Here is a 16507-nt window from a genome sequence, read left to right on the forward strand (position 1 = left end):
CGTTTTCCAGGAAGGGCCATGTACATGGTATCTAACAGTGTCATGCAGGGCTCCTGGGAAGTGAGGCCGTAGCCCAGACTGACCTCTGGAAGAGACTATGGAAGGAGCAAGCAGCTCTTTCCCCCGGAGTCTCCATGCCAGACTCTCTGGTCTCTGCTCTCACCAGAAACACTCCACAGTGTTTCAGCCAAAAGGCTCAGACTCCCTCCTGCCTCTGCCTGCCAGCTCATACCCAAGAGCCTGATCCCAATTCTCGTTCAGATCCAGTGCACTGGGAGAATTTTATTTACTGTTTCAACCAAGACAACTGCTGTTTTTGTCAGAGAGGAAAAAAGAGTACAAGGGGAGACAAGTCATCTGAAAATAACACATCCCCTTGGGAAGCTGTTAGGGAGGTGCTACAGGGAAGCAGGGAAGAGAATAAAAACAGATATCAGAAAACATGGAGATGGAGGAAGCAGCACAGGAAAGGCACTGGAGGATGCTAATCCCTTCTTGGGTGCACAGGATCTACCAGGTTTGAATCACCCACAAATTGACCACCCAGTCATCTCTCCTGTCTCTCCATCCACCAACAGCATTTGCTGTTTCGTTTGCCAAGCCTACTGCTTTGAGCAAAAAACCCACCACCTTTTGGAACTGCAAGGGCCTCTGCAAAGCAGCTGAGCAAAGTGTGGGGGGAAGGAAGCTGGGAAGAGGAGGAGAAACTTGTGCTGCATCTGTGGTATCTCTGACGTGGGAGAGCAGGGGGAGGGAAAAGGGTTTTCTCCACTCATCCTCTCAGCTCTGCCTTGAAAGCCCAGTCCCAGCTCCTTCCCCGCTCCCTGCTGAGGGCACAGGGAAGAAAAGTCCACGTACCAATGCGTCCCGCGTCCTGCAGCTGGATTTTGAGCATCTCCATGGGAGTGGTGACAATCACCTGGCAGGTACCTGCACCACAGCCTGCCAGCATCTCCCTCAGCAGTGTCAGCTTTTTCCTGCCCAAAGAAAAGAGAGAGAGAGTCCATCAGAGGAGATGGGCTGGAATAACACTTGGGCAGCTGGGTACAAGGCTCAGGGCACATCTCTGACCCCGGGGGTTACAGGAAAGGCAGCCAAGGGGACAGCAGAACCTGCTAGGCCTGACAGTTCAGCACAACCCTGGCTTGGCATCTCTGCCAGCACCACCTGACCCGGAGAACAGACTCATTTTGTCCCCAGAAAGAGAACATTCAGGAAAGCCACAAGCCCCATCAGAACAGCCCCAGACAGGAGCACACAGCCCCCTCCACCCATAGCCGGAGCACTGCAGCTTCTTCCAGCCTGATGGTGCCCCTGGTCAGGGCACAGCTTTTAGAAAGGGTATCACTTCAGAGGGCAGCAGAGGACCTGAGCATTAAGGGGGATAAGCAGCTTTCCTCCTGCCAGCCTAGTTCTTTAAAAATTGTCAACAAACACAGACCACAAGACAAGGAACAAGGAAGGAAAATATTCACCTTGCCGCTTTGGAGTTCTCTGAGAAAAGCAAAGTAAATAAACAGTGAATATGAATCAGGGAGGCAGTTCCTCTGTGGTTAGGAGCCGTTTCATGTTACCAGGTTTTCCAAACCTGAACAAATAGCCTTTGCATTAAACTGGTCCTCCCTGAGAGACAAGGGATGGGATGGACCTCCAGCAATGAAGATTTGTGTATTCTCTGCACTACAGAGCAGGGGCTATCAGCAACACATTCTCATGCAGCAAAATGCAGCATTTCATTGTTCCCTCCATTCCAAAGCTATGAAAGAGCCTAGCTAAGGCTAAAAAGGAATTCAGGATGCAAAACCTCTCAAGATTTTCAGAAAGTGATGTGTTTTTGCCTCACGTCTTGGCACCAGAAAACACGGACTTGATTAAAAAGTACACCTGACCCGCTCTTTTCTAAAAGGGTTTAAAAAAGAAGTGTGTATAAATCACACAACCAGAGAGAAACAGCCTCCTCTTTTTTCTGTTTTAAATGCAAGTACCATTTTTACCTCCCCTGGCCCTGCTCTGCAACAATACCTCATCTTAACCTGCTCAAGGCACATCCCCACACTGTGGCAGAAGCAGTCCCACAGTGATATTCCCCATTCTCTTGCACAGCCCAGGCACACTCCTCTGCCAGGGGTTACACAAGCACACACACTGCACAGCTGTGGGGTAGTGGGCCAGCAAAGCAGTTTCATTGCCAACCCTACAGGGAAGGGAGGGCAGATGCACAGTAATCCTGCTGGCCCACCACGTAAGCTGGGCCGATTTCTCCACCTCTCATCTTCTCTGGGGAGGATATGAGAGCAGGGGATTAAAGGCACAGAGCCACAACAGAGATTACCAGTGACTAAATATAGAGCTCTCCTATAAGGCTGAAAGAAGGAATATTTCAGTCTCCCCTTTCCAAATTTCCCCACGAATGAGGAGGTGCAAAGAACAATCCCTCCCACAGAACTACCCACACGGGTGCTGAAGTGTGCACAGCAGGCTTTCCTGGAGGTGTGGGGGAACTAGGGTGTGCAAATCCAGAGGTTCCCACTGCCACTTGGAGGTGGCCAACTTGTGCCTTTTGGGTGGCCTGAAGCATAGCACAAGTCTCTGAGAGGCTTGATACAGTCAGCAGCAGAGCTGCACAATCCCCAGCCTGGCTGTGGGAGGAAGCAAACCACCCAAAGGAGCTGGCTGCCAGAATCTCTCTTTGGCACAGCAGAGCATCTCCCACTTTAGCAAGAGCCCTGGAGCATCACTGGAGTACATATCTTCTGGCTTTCATCCAGGGTGACTGCTTTGATAACCAGTTCAAGAGATCAGGAAGATTTGGCCTACATATTCATCTTGGACCATTATCTCAGCCAACTAAAGTCAGCCATGACTTGACTGAACTCCATGGAGCTATGCCAGTATGGCCCAAGGAAGGATTTACACATGTGGGTGTATTTAGAGATGTCAAACAGGTACATGAAAAGCATCTAGAACAAGGGCTTTCAGCTTTTGGTTTGCACATCCTGGGAACTGGGAGAGTCCAAGAAAAAGAAGTAGCTTAAGAGAAGCAAATCTTTTGACAGGAGGTTTAAAAGCTGCCATACAGGTGTCAAGCTGCCTTTGCAAAACCTCACCAGTTTGCACATAAAAGGAAAGTTTGAAAACTGTTCATATCTAGACAACAAAGGAGTTTAAATATTTAACGCACCACTGGCCTTATCCTCAGTGGTTTAAAAACCAGCACATCTCAACTAACTTCAAAAGCTGCAATACCAGCAAAGATCTGGTTCTACAAATGCAGAAACCATCTTTTATCACAGCAAGAGAATGTTAAATATAACACATACACAATAGCCTCAAATTCTGCACTGGCAGAAATCAGTTGTTCTACATTTTTTACTGACAAACTATTAATTTGTGACAAGTCAAAAATGTCAAATAGGAAGGGGAGGAGATGCATGCTTGATTTAAATTAAGTGTTTCAAACTAGAGCTGAAAAATAAAGTCAAAAAACAGGAACTAGAGATTTATGGAAGGCTTTTGGGGAGCAATCAGTTCAAAGTTAGGATCTCTGACAGCATTGATATATTGATGTCACATGGGAGCAGTGTAGGATTTTTTCAAGTTTCTCAGAATCTTGACCATGTGGGAATTCACAGTAGATTCTTCCCACATTCCCTGCCCTGATCTGGGCAGGGACCAGAACCAGCCATTCTGGAATCAGGATGACAACATTTCCAGAGAGGAAATCTCTGAGCTGAAGAAACATCCATCCAAAGCAATCCATTTCTATTCCTACCCAAAAGGCTACTGTCCCCATCTTGGACATCACCTTCCTCACTCATAAAATAACCTCTGCCTCTGTCTGTCAGCCCAAGAGGTTGCAGAAATCTCCCCAGGAGTTTCAAAGCAGACAGAGCCAGTTCCTTCCAAACAATTTAAATAGTGGGTCTTTGATATGGATTAGAAGACCAGCACACAGGAGCTGTCCTTCAAAGGAAGAGCACCCTCTCTGCCACAGTCACAGGGGGATGTGCACACAAACTGCCAGTCACTCCCTTTAATCCAACCCCTAATTTTCCAAGGGGGAACAAGCTACTGCAACTGCACTTCAGAAAAGCTGGAGCTATGATGCTGGAAATGTAAAAGCAATACAGTTCCCACTACAAGCTCCCTCTCACTTCTAGTGCCAGCTCAAGAATGCCTCAGACAAGCCAAATAAAGTACTGATGTGGAACAGACACATCTCAAAGTAACACTGCCAGATTAAATGTTGATCTGGAAGTCATTATTCCAGGAATGTACAGGAGTTCTGTGTTGCATGTTTGGACTAAGTCAAGATCAGGCTGACTCTGTACCTGCATCAGGTTTGCCTTGGCAGGAAAGTCCAAGTGTTTTGTTCCAATGTGAACATTCGTGGAAGTGAACAATGGACAGGGTAACACGACTGAGCATGTTGAACACAGACACAACCCACATTTCATCCCAAGACATGTGCCTGGAATGATGACAAGGACAATGCTCCTCCCATGGGTGCATTCTGTGATTAAACAGCACATCTCTATCTCCCTCCAGATTAACAGTTGAAAGTGCATTTACTTTTTGGCCGACCTTTGATGTCAACAGCTTCAACCCACTGCAACTGCCTGGCCTCTGAGTGCTAAATAAAAGAGCTCTCCCCAGACAGCTGTTCCTGAATTGGCACAGTGACATTATCAGCCCCTGTCTCCTTCTCAAGGGGAAAGGAGAGATTTCCCCAATTCCAAGTCTCAGTGAGTTGGATGAGGGCTACCTACATTAAAGAAGTGTCTGAGTATCCAGTGGATAACTGCAGGAGAGGCTGCCTGGGCACACAAGTGCCAAAGACAGACCAAGCACAGTCTTGTGCAGGGCGATACAACGCCAGGACTAGCAGCAGCACTCCTTCTTCCTAAATGGAGAGTTTCACTTTACAGCCTGACTAAGAGTGTTCTGCAGCTCAAAGATCATCCAAGCCATGCAATTGATACTTAAACTCATGCCACAGAAGAGATGGTCCAAGTATTTTAGAAGAGCCTGAAAGAAGAGCAGATGAAGGAAAGAGCCCTAGCGAGATGTATCAACTGGGAAGGCAATGGACAACAAGCTCCAGTCTCCACAACTGCATGAGACTGAAGGAAAAATACCTTGCTTGTCCCAGGATTACCAGTTGGCTATTTCTCTTCCCTGTGCAAAGATACAAGACAAGAGGAAGCAGAACAGAAGAAAATTTGCTAGCATCAGCAGAGGCAGAATTAAGTCAGTCATGCTGGTCTTCCTAGGAATCCGAGCTGCTAAGACAGCAGATTGCCAGCCTTTGCTTCAGAACAGCAAACAAAATAAAGGTCAAGATGAAAGAGGACAGGATGGAATGGAATAGCACCTTGGAGAAGAGCAGCAGGAAACTCATCCAGGGACACTGGGAAGTTTTTATGAGCAACAAATTGCTTATGTAAGAAGGCATGAGACACTTTTTATTGCAGCCAAGGCACAATATTTAACCAAGAACCTGAAAAAATGAACAAAACCTGGAAAACACATGCCCAACAAAACAGCTATCTGGCACTCCACACTTTGGAGATAAACACGAAACCTTGTAGGACACTTTAAAGGAACTGGTTTTATGCAGTGTTAAACACTCAGATTCAAAGAGGATATAAGAAGCCCGCAATATTTAAATCAATCAAAGAGGCCTCACACACTGAGCACCCAATAATCAATGATGTACTTTAAATGCTGGTGTACTATCAATCTTAATTGCCTTCTCAGCTTCATAGCCAAGTGCTTCATAGTCAAGCACTTCACTTAGCCCTGGTGACTCCTCACATCCTCTGCTCTGGACAATGAAGCCACTCCTATTTTAACAGCAGCCACGAAACGGAGTCTCTCAACACATGCAGCTTCAAAAACCCATCTATTTCCTACAGCCTGAAGACCTGGGGTTTCCCTCTCTCCACATTCTGTCTTCCCTGGCCTAGTGAAAACTCTTCCCTACAGAATGACACAGGAACAAAGACCTGCCTGGACACTCTTCTGTGGGCCACCTTCTTCTCTTGGGAATTGCAGAGGCTCTTAGGTCAAAATCACCACAGGAAAACACTTGACCTTATTGCCTTTGTCAATCATGGTCATGGGGTTTTTCAGGTTTTTCAGTATCTTGGTCTCCCTCCTCTCCTCCACAGCATAGCAAGCATGTTTGCAGCACTCACACAGCTCACTCAGGCCTTCTTCATTTCTGAATGACCAGGACAGCTTGGAAGGACTCACTCAGTTTTGTCTCTTGAGAAAACAAAAAAGCTGTAGCTGTAGGCTGTCATAGTGGCCTTGACATCAAAATAGAAACTGGCAAAGAACTAGAAACTGGCAAAGAAGCAGAAATGATGTCCCCCAGCCTGTAAGCACACATGCTCCCTGCACCAAGAGGAGGGGAAAAGCATGGTACAGGCAGGAGTGCCTCCCTGAGTTAGCCTCAGGGTGGAGAGAGCTGCAGGAACACACACCTGCACACTCAGGGAGAGAGCTGCACCAACAAGGGCATGAGATCCCTTGTGAGGACCTGCTGCCCCAATGCTTTACCTCCAGCAGTGTCCAAGAGCAGAGTCAGGGAAAAGGGAGTCTAGCACAAACCTGTACTGATAACATCCCTAAAATACTCTTCCAGCAATGCGCAGCCAGGCGCTTCCTACACCACAGGTGCTGTTTTCAGTCTGGCCTTTCAAAAATAGGCTTTATGCCATTTTTTTATCCTAGCAGTTTAAAAGCAATTTCAACACTAAGGTTTTCAAAGGATAAAAATAAATACATTAATGCACACTGAAAGTTGTTGTTTAACTTGAGGCTACTTTGAGTCATGCTGGATTTGCCACACTCTCTCTGGTCAACACGTGCTTCCTCCTCTTGCACATTGAGGTCTATTTTAATACCACATATTTTAATCAGCAAATACTGGTAGATCATGCATATTTTATAAGAAAAGGATTACCAACTCATGCAACATATTTCAAGCAAGACAAGTGCTAGATGCTTAGCACAAAGGCATTTAATGTAAACAGGTCTAGAAGACTTCTGCAGCTTTGAGTCAGAGCATCCTTTGGGATACTGACCTAAGGGGACAGCATCTATGCAAATACACAGACAGACTGGCTTGTGCAAAAAGGACTTTGATGGAGCTGAACCAAGATCTTCCTCATCTAGCCTTACATTGATCCTAACCCCCTCACTGTGCTTTGCCCTACATAACACCTTGACTCATGCAATTATATATCAAGAAATGAAACCACATTCATGTGCCAGGCAGCTCCAGGCTTCACCTTTCTAACCCCAAGCTACTTTGTTGTTCATAACTAGGCTTTGGCTGGAATTGTGAAATAGGTGGCCCAGCCTTGTGATGTGCTAGCAGGTATGCACCCTGTTGGGTCCTGGGTAGGAGAGGCCTTTAAATTCCAGCACTGCTAATCCTGTCCCATCTTACTAAGGCAACTGGGGAGGATGGGACACAAGCATCCCAAGGGAGAAAACTCCCACATTCCCACATTCATAGCCTGCACCAGGCACAGCAAACCTGCAAGGCATTTTTCTTCCCATCATATTTTGCAGTGACATTTCTACATAGAAACACCTTAAATCGTCTACCACAGTAGTATCAAGGCTCTGCCTCTCTGTCCAGCTCACACTGGCTACCCTCAAGAGCACAGCTGACCAGACTTCACTCATCCAAGCCCCCCACAGTGCTTAAATAAGATGAGTGACTCTGACTCCACATGCTACTATGTGCTCTTGTCACCCAAGTGTGGCCCAATGTCTCTTTTCTCTAAAGGAACTAAAAAGCTCTGTGTTGAGACACAAAGACCTCCCACTACCCAGGTGGTATCATGCTCCTGCTCTAGGTCACTGTAGTGCCAGACCCATCAGTATGTAAGATTTAGGAGAACAGAATGTCTTGCTCTTGAAAAAATTATCTAGCTCCTTTACTCTGAATTAAGTTCAGCATATCATCTATGTCATGTGTGCATCAGCCAGCGACCCAAAAGTCAAACTGGAAGAGGTCTGAGTGAAAATCTCAGCTGCTCATGGAAACAGCTGCACCCCCCCTTACCCAAAGACCTGTTCAAAGCTGCACTAGCACTGAGGCAGACACACACACACACTGGTCCTCTGAGGAAGCCTTTACCTCTCGTGGTGCAGGACATCAACTGACAGGCATGTCCCCTTTTAATGGGTGAAACATCACAGCAGTGATTGCTCTCCCAGAATGTCAAATATGTGGCAATGCTAGTCTGATTTCTTCCAGGGAACCGTTCCCTTAGTGGCAGTACAAGGTGTAGCAGCTTGGCACCTTTTAGGGTCTGTACAAGCTACTAAGCCCTCACTTTGTAGGTGGTGGCAAAGAGTTGTGCTGCTGTTTACTGCAGTACACCAAGGTGTGCTGGGCTGTCTGCTGCAGGGATGAGACACACCACTTGGTAGAGGACATCATTACCTCCCACTGTCTGAGCAGAGCACAGAAGAGACACTATTCAAAGACTTGAGTCAGGAAATCACGAAGAGCTGTAAGCCGATGAGTCACACGGACATATGTTAGCTCCTACTTTAAAGGACTCCAGAACAAAAGAAAAAAAAAAAAAGAAAAGGTACAGGGAAAAAATGGATTCTCAATCTGTGTCAGTCCACAATCTCCACTGAAGTTGTTGAGACACTGATTTGCAGCAGCCAAGATTGACGTGATATGTTTTGGGAAGTTGGTAAGCCCAGTAATTGTGCTGGAGCTTTGCATTTTCACCAAGGCCCCACCCCATAACTGTTGATGGGAATTGCTGGGATCATATCCCAAGCAGGCTGCCATTTTAGCTACTGTCACTGAGGACTGGAGACAATGCCCTTGTCTGCCTCTGGGGAAAGGCCTCTCTCTGATGGGAGGCACAACTATTTCCCATGCAATTTGAAAAACATCTTGGTGAAAGCAGCATTAAATATTCAGGATCCAGCTCCTCTCAACTGCTCCAGCTTATGCCTTTTACTCACATTTAATTCACATGAACCCAACTCCACTAGCAAGCTGAACCAGTAATTTCATTCCTTCAGCATTTATTTGAAGGTCAGCTGCTGCAAGTGCCCTTAGTCAATTCGGATTTACCACCTGTCTAAAACTATTTTCAAGGTACAAAAGGAGAAGAGGGGTGCTAAGTTTGGGGTCTACAGAACTTGACTTGATACCTTTTTGAGCAAGAAGGAGAATAGAAGGACCCAATAGGATGCTGAGAACAAGAGTCCTCCCAGCAGCTGTTTGAGGAATGATCAGTGACATTGGGTTCCTCTCAAATACTTAGACTACACATTCTGGATCTACTAACCTTGGCTTAAATCTGGGACTATTTTTAGAAGCTTGAATAAAGAGCAGTCATCCAGTGGAGTGCTTCATGCTTCCCATTTTAGACATTGCATCCTTAGCATGCACGTAATCACCAGCTGAGCTGTTCAAGGTCAACTCATATTTCAGTCATTGCACTATATCCCATTCCACCTTTTCCTGATGTCTCACCAGACATGCTGCAACAGTCGGTGTCTTTTAAGCTGACTGCAGAAGGTCAATTCCCTACTCACCCATCTTTGGAGAGGTGATGCCGGAAGAAGTCATTGGCTGCCAGTTTGATAGCCTTTTCTGGTGTCACTAGAGTCAGGTTCACTGCAGCCCCTGGGCAAGGAAAAGAGAAAAAGGCCATTGGATAATGAGAATAACGGAATTGTTAACTGGATCTTTCTGGAATGTGTTATAACTTCTGCACAAAACCACAGGCAGAAGCAGGAGAGCTCCCAGTGCACCAAAGGGATTTAGAAATACAAAACACCACTGAAAATTAACAAGTGTTTTTGCCTCCCAACACCTTGAGTTTGTGAAAACATCCCCAGATGTGTTTCTACTCCATTTGCCATATGTATTTTGTAATTTCTTCAGCTTCACTACTACCTCCCACCATGTATACATGCATCCTTGTCTCTCATCCAAAGATGCACTCCTATGAATACAGAAGGATGTAGATCAAACCTTCAGAAAAAGAGTAAAAGATGGTTGAACAACCAGTCCCAACTCCCTTGCAAATATTTTATGATACTGAGAAGCAAAAGACCCCCCTGCCCTGCCTTCTCAATGGATCCCTTCCCTGCTACCTCCCCAAAAAACACCTGAGCAGCTTGAATTCTAAGAAACTGAGAAAAGGCAGAGCCACTGAAAGACCTGGAGGCTGGCTGAAGTCACATGGCTCATCTGCACAGAACTAGCTCTAGACCAGCCCTTAGAGCAAAGTGGCTTCCCCTGTGTGTCACCACTGGGTGTCACCCCCAGAACAGCCACCCGCCACAAGCTGCAGCACACAGAAATTCCCCTCTGAGCTCCATGGCAAGGCTTGCTGGGGGACCTGGGGTGTAAACAAGCCTTGGCTCCCTGCATCCCCCACCCGCTGGAGTGCCCTTTGTCAGGAGCAACAAACAGCAAATCCCTGTATTGTGCCTGTCACAATGAAAGACCTGCATGGCCTGGCTGGCTGCTGTGGGCCTGAACACTGGTATTAGTGCAACATCAGTGCAACACAGTAGGGGAAATGGGGTGAGGGAAGGGCCAGTCACCTCTCAGCAGAGTGAGGTTTGCACCATTAGATTAACACTCCAGAACATTCTCCTCCATTTAAATCCTACAGCCTCAAGCTCTCCCTACCTGCACTGAAATGTACTGAGCTCCAAGCCCTCCAAAGGAGCTACACTTGAGACTGGTTAATGGCCTAGAACACCTTTGTAAGAACAAACAAATACAGGCATTTATGCTTGTCTTTGAGATTTAAACAATTTATTCCAAAGATTCATATTCCAAAGGGAAGCAGCCAGAGAAGCCTGTACCCCCACTAGGCTCCAAAGACCTGGTGGGATTAATTTTCAGGACCTTTGAACCCAAGTTGACAGGAGCTATAAGAGCTAAACACACCTAGAGATCCTTTATTCCTTGGGATGGACTGCCCTCCCTTCAAGAACTGAAAGACCTAAGTTTAGGGGGACTTTCCTCAGATTAGGAAGCAAAGTCACAATGGGACTTCTGGGACCACTATAACAGGGAGTGGGACACAGGAATCCTTGGTGCTACATCCTCTGCTCAGAAGACACAGCTCCACCACTCAGAAAACTGCAGCAAGAAAAGACAGCCTTTGCTGCACAGGGCTGGGCAGCTCAAAACATCTTTTCAACTCCCATGTTCAGATTTTGCAGAAAATACAGAGTAGCACTGCCTCGTAGCAAGCCAAAGCAATGCATTCATTCCATACTTGTAATTTGTTTCATCCAACAAATGCGATCATCTTTCACAGTACACAAATCAACTAGCAGGGAGCAGGGCAGGTCTCTCACACTTCTGGTTCTTTGCAAACTTTTAAGGGCACCAGTGACTGTGCTGCTTCAGTTTGATATTCTTCCTACACATCATGTCCCCTTGGCCATGGCTCTTGCACACAAAGAGAAGCCACACAGAAATACCCTTCACGCTCCACATCCACCTTTTAGTGCCAATCATATCAGGATCTACAAAGCAAATCCACACAGCCTCATCTTAAGTGGAAGTGGCCACCCATGAAGTGTTTCCTCCAAGGCCAAGTTGACAACAACTTCAACGACACTCGCAATGGCTATGAAGTGTAACACCTGTACACTGACACAGCATGACTAACCCTTTCCTTGGAAAAACAAGAAGAGAAAGGAAAAAAGCATAAATCTGCTACTTTTAATGCCAGTGCAAAGGGTTCACTGAAAGAAAGCAAACAAACTCCAAACTATCAAGTAAGAATGGTACACAAGAAGTACACTTCCACACTCTGACCTCCTTCAGGAACCAAGAGGCTTTCACAGAAGTTTCTTTTCAATTGCAAAAAAAGCAGAGGGTAAAACCACGCAACATACAGGAAAAAGTTAATGAACCTGAGTTTTCTCCTACATCTTTGATATTTTCAGTAAAGCTGCTTAGCAGAGAATGGATAATCCCTGTCCTGAATAATCCATAACAGCTTCAATTTACTGGAGGAGGAGATATTAGATACTCCAGCTGCTAGCTGTATGCTTTCCACAGCATCTTCTTCTTTTTGTAAAATCTCAATTCTGCCCACACCAATGGGAACTTCCCTAACTAAAGCCAATCTTGGCCTACAGGCAATGCTATATGTACCACAAGCAAAGACAGACAAACAGAATGGAAAAATAAACAGGAATCATTACAAAACAAAGCTTTTTGAAAGTAAGGAAGGAAGCACTACAAAGAACAAAATCAACCAGGACAAAATTAGCTGTTTGCCAACTAAACTTGAAGGCGCCCTCTCCTCTCTAAGCCTTGTTTATTATTAAAACAGATTTCTCACAGAAGTCCTTATACACCACCAGCAACCTACATAACAGGGAGATTGAGTCATCCCCAGTGCAGCACTGGGAGATATTATTAGCAGAGGCCAAGGAAGGCTGCCACAGTACTGCAGCTGAAGTGCAGCCACCCTCCAAACGTCACCAACAGCAAAGGGAACTTCCTCAGCCTGATCTGGGCCTTTGGCTCCTGCCAGCTTGGCCAAACACTTGGTCTGCAAACAGCACTGGGATTGCTCAGAACATGTGCTGGGATCTTTAGGTGGCTTCTGGCTGGATTGCATTAGGAAGCTGAGAGAGCATGTCTCCAAGATCCCCTATCACTGATGCCCATAGGGATCAGGATCCCACAGGCACTATGGATTCATTCACTTGGCATCATGTTTTAAGGCTGCACACCATCAATTCCTTGAGCACAAACAGGGCTACCATCCAGCATCAAGGCACCGCTGCTATACAGACATTATGGGAAAAAACATGACAGAACTCCTCTTCTTCCTGTCCCAAACAAATCCAAGAATCCCCGTAAATTCTGGGGAAGAACTCAAGAGAAATGTTGGGATTGCCTTACACATCACACAGTTTGCTATGGGCTACTCATACAAAGCAAAGACTGTTTGCCCACACAAATATCTTAAGAGGTGATTTGCAGAAAAGCATCCTACAAACACAAGTGACTCTCCTGTCTGCACTGAGGAGATTTGATTCACACATGAAGAAGCCCTGAAGTCCCAGAGCAGGAATGGCTGTGCCCAAACAAATCCTTTCTGTCCTCTGACAGAGGCCAAAGGATCTGCAGGGACAACTGACGTGCTTGTGACTCCTCCATGGGGAGCAGCAGCTGCTAGTTTAGCACATTAACATATAATCCTCCCAATTTCAGCTTAAAGCCTGCAAATAGGAGCTTGTGAGTCATTCAGCAAATTCTGCTGGGGAACTAGGACAGCTGGAGGGAGCAGGAACCAATCCTACCACCTGATTTCCATCCTTCTCTGCCTGCAAGGCTCAGATATCTCTTTACTTTCTTTCCAGAAAAGTACTCATACAAGCTTAATGGACCACCAACCCCTCTCCCTGAGAGGGAGGGAAGGGCTGCTCATGTCAGCTCACAGAACTGAGGCACAGAGACCAGGATTGCTGCTCTTGGGAGTACTCACATTTGCACCATGGCCATGCTAATGCATCTGTAATTTTCTGGATGGAGCTGGAGCTATTCAAAAAAGGCCTCTCCAACCCAGCTCCCTATTTAATAGTCAGAAGTAATTCCAAGCTACTATTAGCACCCTGAACAGAGTTAGAGACACGGACCAAGCTGACCAGACTAGGGAAAGGTTGGGAAAGGAAAGAGGTATGCAAAATCCTCTGTACCCTTCTGTTTGGGGATGACAAGTGGCCTGGAGATCCACATCATCTCTACCACTCTAAGCCTTAAAGGATTAGTCTGTCTCTCCCAAAAGTCCTGATTCTCACAAAAATTCTTGGTCCTACAGTCTCCCCTGTAAGTTTCCCCCAACAGCTTCTTCCTTCTGCCTCCTGCCAAGCAGCCTGCCAGGGCACATTTACAGCCAAAGTTAACACAAGCTCAAAATCCTGGCTAGGAACACAGCAGCAGCCAGATTCTGGAAAAAATCAAAGGGGAACACGTCACTGCTAGCATTGAAGATGGAGCTTGCCAGGGTTCCTTGAGGTTATTTGTCTTGTTGCCTGCTCCCAGGAAAGCTGATGCAAAGCAGCCAATCCATCCCTGCCATCCACCACACTCCCCTGAAACGCCCACCAGGAAGTTAGGCAAGAGACGCTGCCTGAACATCCAGTGCCTGCTCCTGGGCTGGCCAGCTACAATGCCTGTGTTTCCTTAGGAGCAGGGAAGAAGCTACAAGAGACACTACATGTGCCAAGAGCAAGGCACCAGCATCTCTGGACTTCTGCTTGAAAAAACAAAGAGAAAGGACTCAACTTAATCATAGCAGCATGACTTTAATCAGGCTTTATCAGGACCGAGTGCCATCAAGAACGCTATCTGAGCACCCCAGATAAAAACTGCATATGCAGGCAGGTGACTATCAGGACACAAAATGAACCAGAGCTCAGGGTCAATGAAGCCAGCTGGAGCGTGCTGCAAGCCAAGGAGGTATTCCATGTTTTCCTCTGCTACAAGTGAAGTCAGGATTTGGCCTGCTGGCCTCCTCCCCTCAAAATCTTAAAAAACTTACAGGGATTTTGTGTTAAAACTATAAAAAGTGTAATGTCAGCTGAGGAACTCACTGCTGTAATAGCCTGAGACAAGGAGCTAAGAGATTTCTAGCAGGTCAGCACACAACAACCAAACAGCTGAAGCTCCACCCTGAGCCAGCCTCTGATTTTCTTACCATCCCAAGGGAGTTTTTTTGGAGGGCAGGTTATTTTAATTTTTTTTAATTGCAGCTTGTCTTAATGCTTAAACAAGACACTTGGGCATGCTTGAGACAGCAGGCCTGACCATGCCGGTGGAGGACTTTGACAAAAATTCAATCATTAACAACAGAACTTCAAGAGCTGGTTTGCTACTGCCCCTCTGTCAAAAGCTACCATGCCCAAGCTGGGAAACATAATACAGTCCTGAAACAAAGTCCAGCAGCTTCACTTAAACTGCTAGTAAAGACGAACTTCACTAAGTGGTAAGGTTTAACACCAAAACAGTCTTGAGGAGGACTCGAGTCCTCAGCGGTAGGCATCTGAATAGACACCTGCATGGAGTTTATTTTAGAAATAGCTGCACTGTTCCTCCTCCGAGGATATTGCCAGGTTATTGCTTTATATGCCAGAGAACAGAGCTTTTCCTCCTACTTACGCACCAGTGCTTCCAACGCAAAAGCTGTGCTGTGCCTGAGTCAGCTGTACTCACCTCTGTACATGCCAAAGTAGCCTTCCGACCGAATCGTTTTAATGAGGCAGTCAGACCTGCAAACAGAACAGAGGGAGATGAACCACAGGACCTCAAAGGTGGGTGAGTGCAGAGAAAAACAAAGCAAATTTCTTGGAGTGGTTTCTATTTACATTCTGTCAACAAATCCCTCAGGTGAGATGGGAACTGCGTCAGCCTCTGAATGTGCCATTGTTGAGGCCTGAGTCCAGTCTCAATCCCTAATTCACAGGGGCTTTGAAACCCCTGGCTCACCCTGCACATGCTGTCTGCTTTCTAGAAACACAAGAGGGAGAAGTGTCACTGCAAGGGCTGTTTATCTAGGGTCCCCTGTGGCAAATGCACATGAAGTGCTCTAACAAGCAGATCCCCATCTATGCATTTTTAAATCTAGCTCTGGAAGAAAATGAGGGGGGCCAAACCCCCCATGCTAACTTGTTTGTCTTATTCTGTGAAACTTGACACGAGGCATACAAGGATGAGATGACCTGAACACTCAGTCATCTGTGGCCTCCCACACAGATTAAAGCACGCACTTTTAACACATCAAGTCCCACAGCAGGCAGCAAGCACTCAGGCTCTTGCCCTGAGGACAGCGTGGCAGGGTACCGTGCTCCAAGGGGAAATCTGTCACCTTCCTTGTTGCAAACACATTGACTACAAATGGGGAAACCCTGCAGAGCACTGGAATGGCTCAAAGGCTTTTGAAGGCACAGACACACACACACCTAGCAAATTCAAAGTCACAGTTCAGGAAGGCTGCATAGATTCCCTGGCAGAGTTTCCCTCTCTGGACCACAGCCACATGAAGCTGGGATGCTGCCTTTAGGATCTTTGGGAAGAGACAGGTACTTGCTGTAGCCATAGAGGAAGGGAGAGGTGCACATGCATGTATGTGTACATAATTTAAGGAATAAAAGGCTCTTTTATGCAGTAATAAGAGAAGTGTGGCTGATGAAAATACAAATACATTTTTAAGAGATTTGGCAACTCAAGGAGTAAACTTCTCAGCTCTGCAGTAGTGCTGAGGTGGAAGAGAAGAAAATACAGAGCTTTATTGAGGGCTTTATGGCCACGCCTGGGCAAAGACTGCTCTAGAGTTATTTGTGAAGAGCCCATGTGGCATTGCTATCAGTCATGGCAATGAGTTTCCCCTCTGCTGGGACTCCCTGAATCCTTTGGCATCTCATCTTTCAAACATTCCACCCTAGCCCTGCAATTTGCACATAC

At 46.4% G+C, this 16507-nt stretch overlaps 1 protein-coding gene across 2 annotated transcripts in view; it reads right to left on the reverse strand.

The window, feature by feature from the left end:
- SLC25A22 (solute carrier family 25 member 22) overlaps positions 1-16507 on the reverse strand; it is a 51370-nt gene that overhangs the window by 5702 nt on the left and 29161 nt on the right. For both annotated transcript variants that reach the window (XM_084207053.1, XM_084207054.1), the window contains 3 exons: positions 15260-15315; positions 9592-9682; positions 859-977 (listed from right to left, as the gene is read on the reverse strand). In XM_084207053.1, coding sequence (XP_084063179.1) covers positions 859-977; positions 9592-9682; positions 15260-15315 — 266 coding nt within the window. The remainder of the gene's footprint in view (positions 1-858; positions 978-9591; positions 9683-15259; positions 15316-16507) is intronic.

This window comes from Fringilla coelebs, assembly GCF_963513975.1.
Source record: "Fringilla coelebs genome assembly, chromosome: 6".
Taxonomy (NCBI): Eukaryota; Metazoa; Chordata; class Aves; order Passeriformes; family Fringillidae; genus Fringilla; species Fringilla coelebs.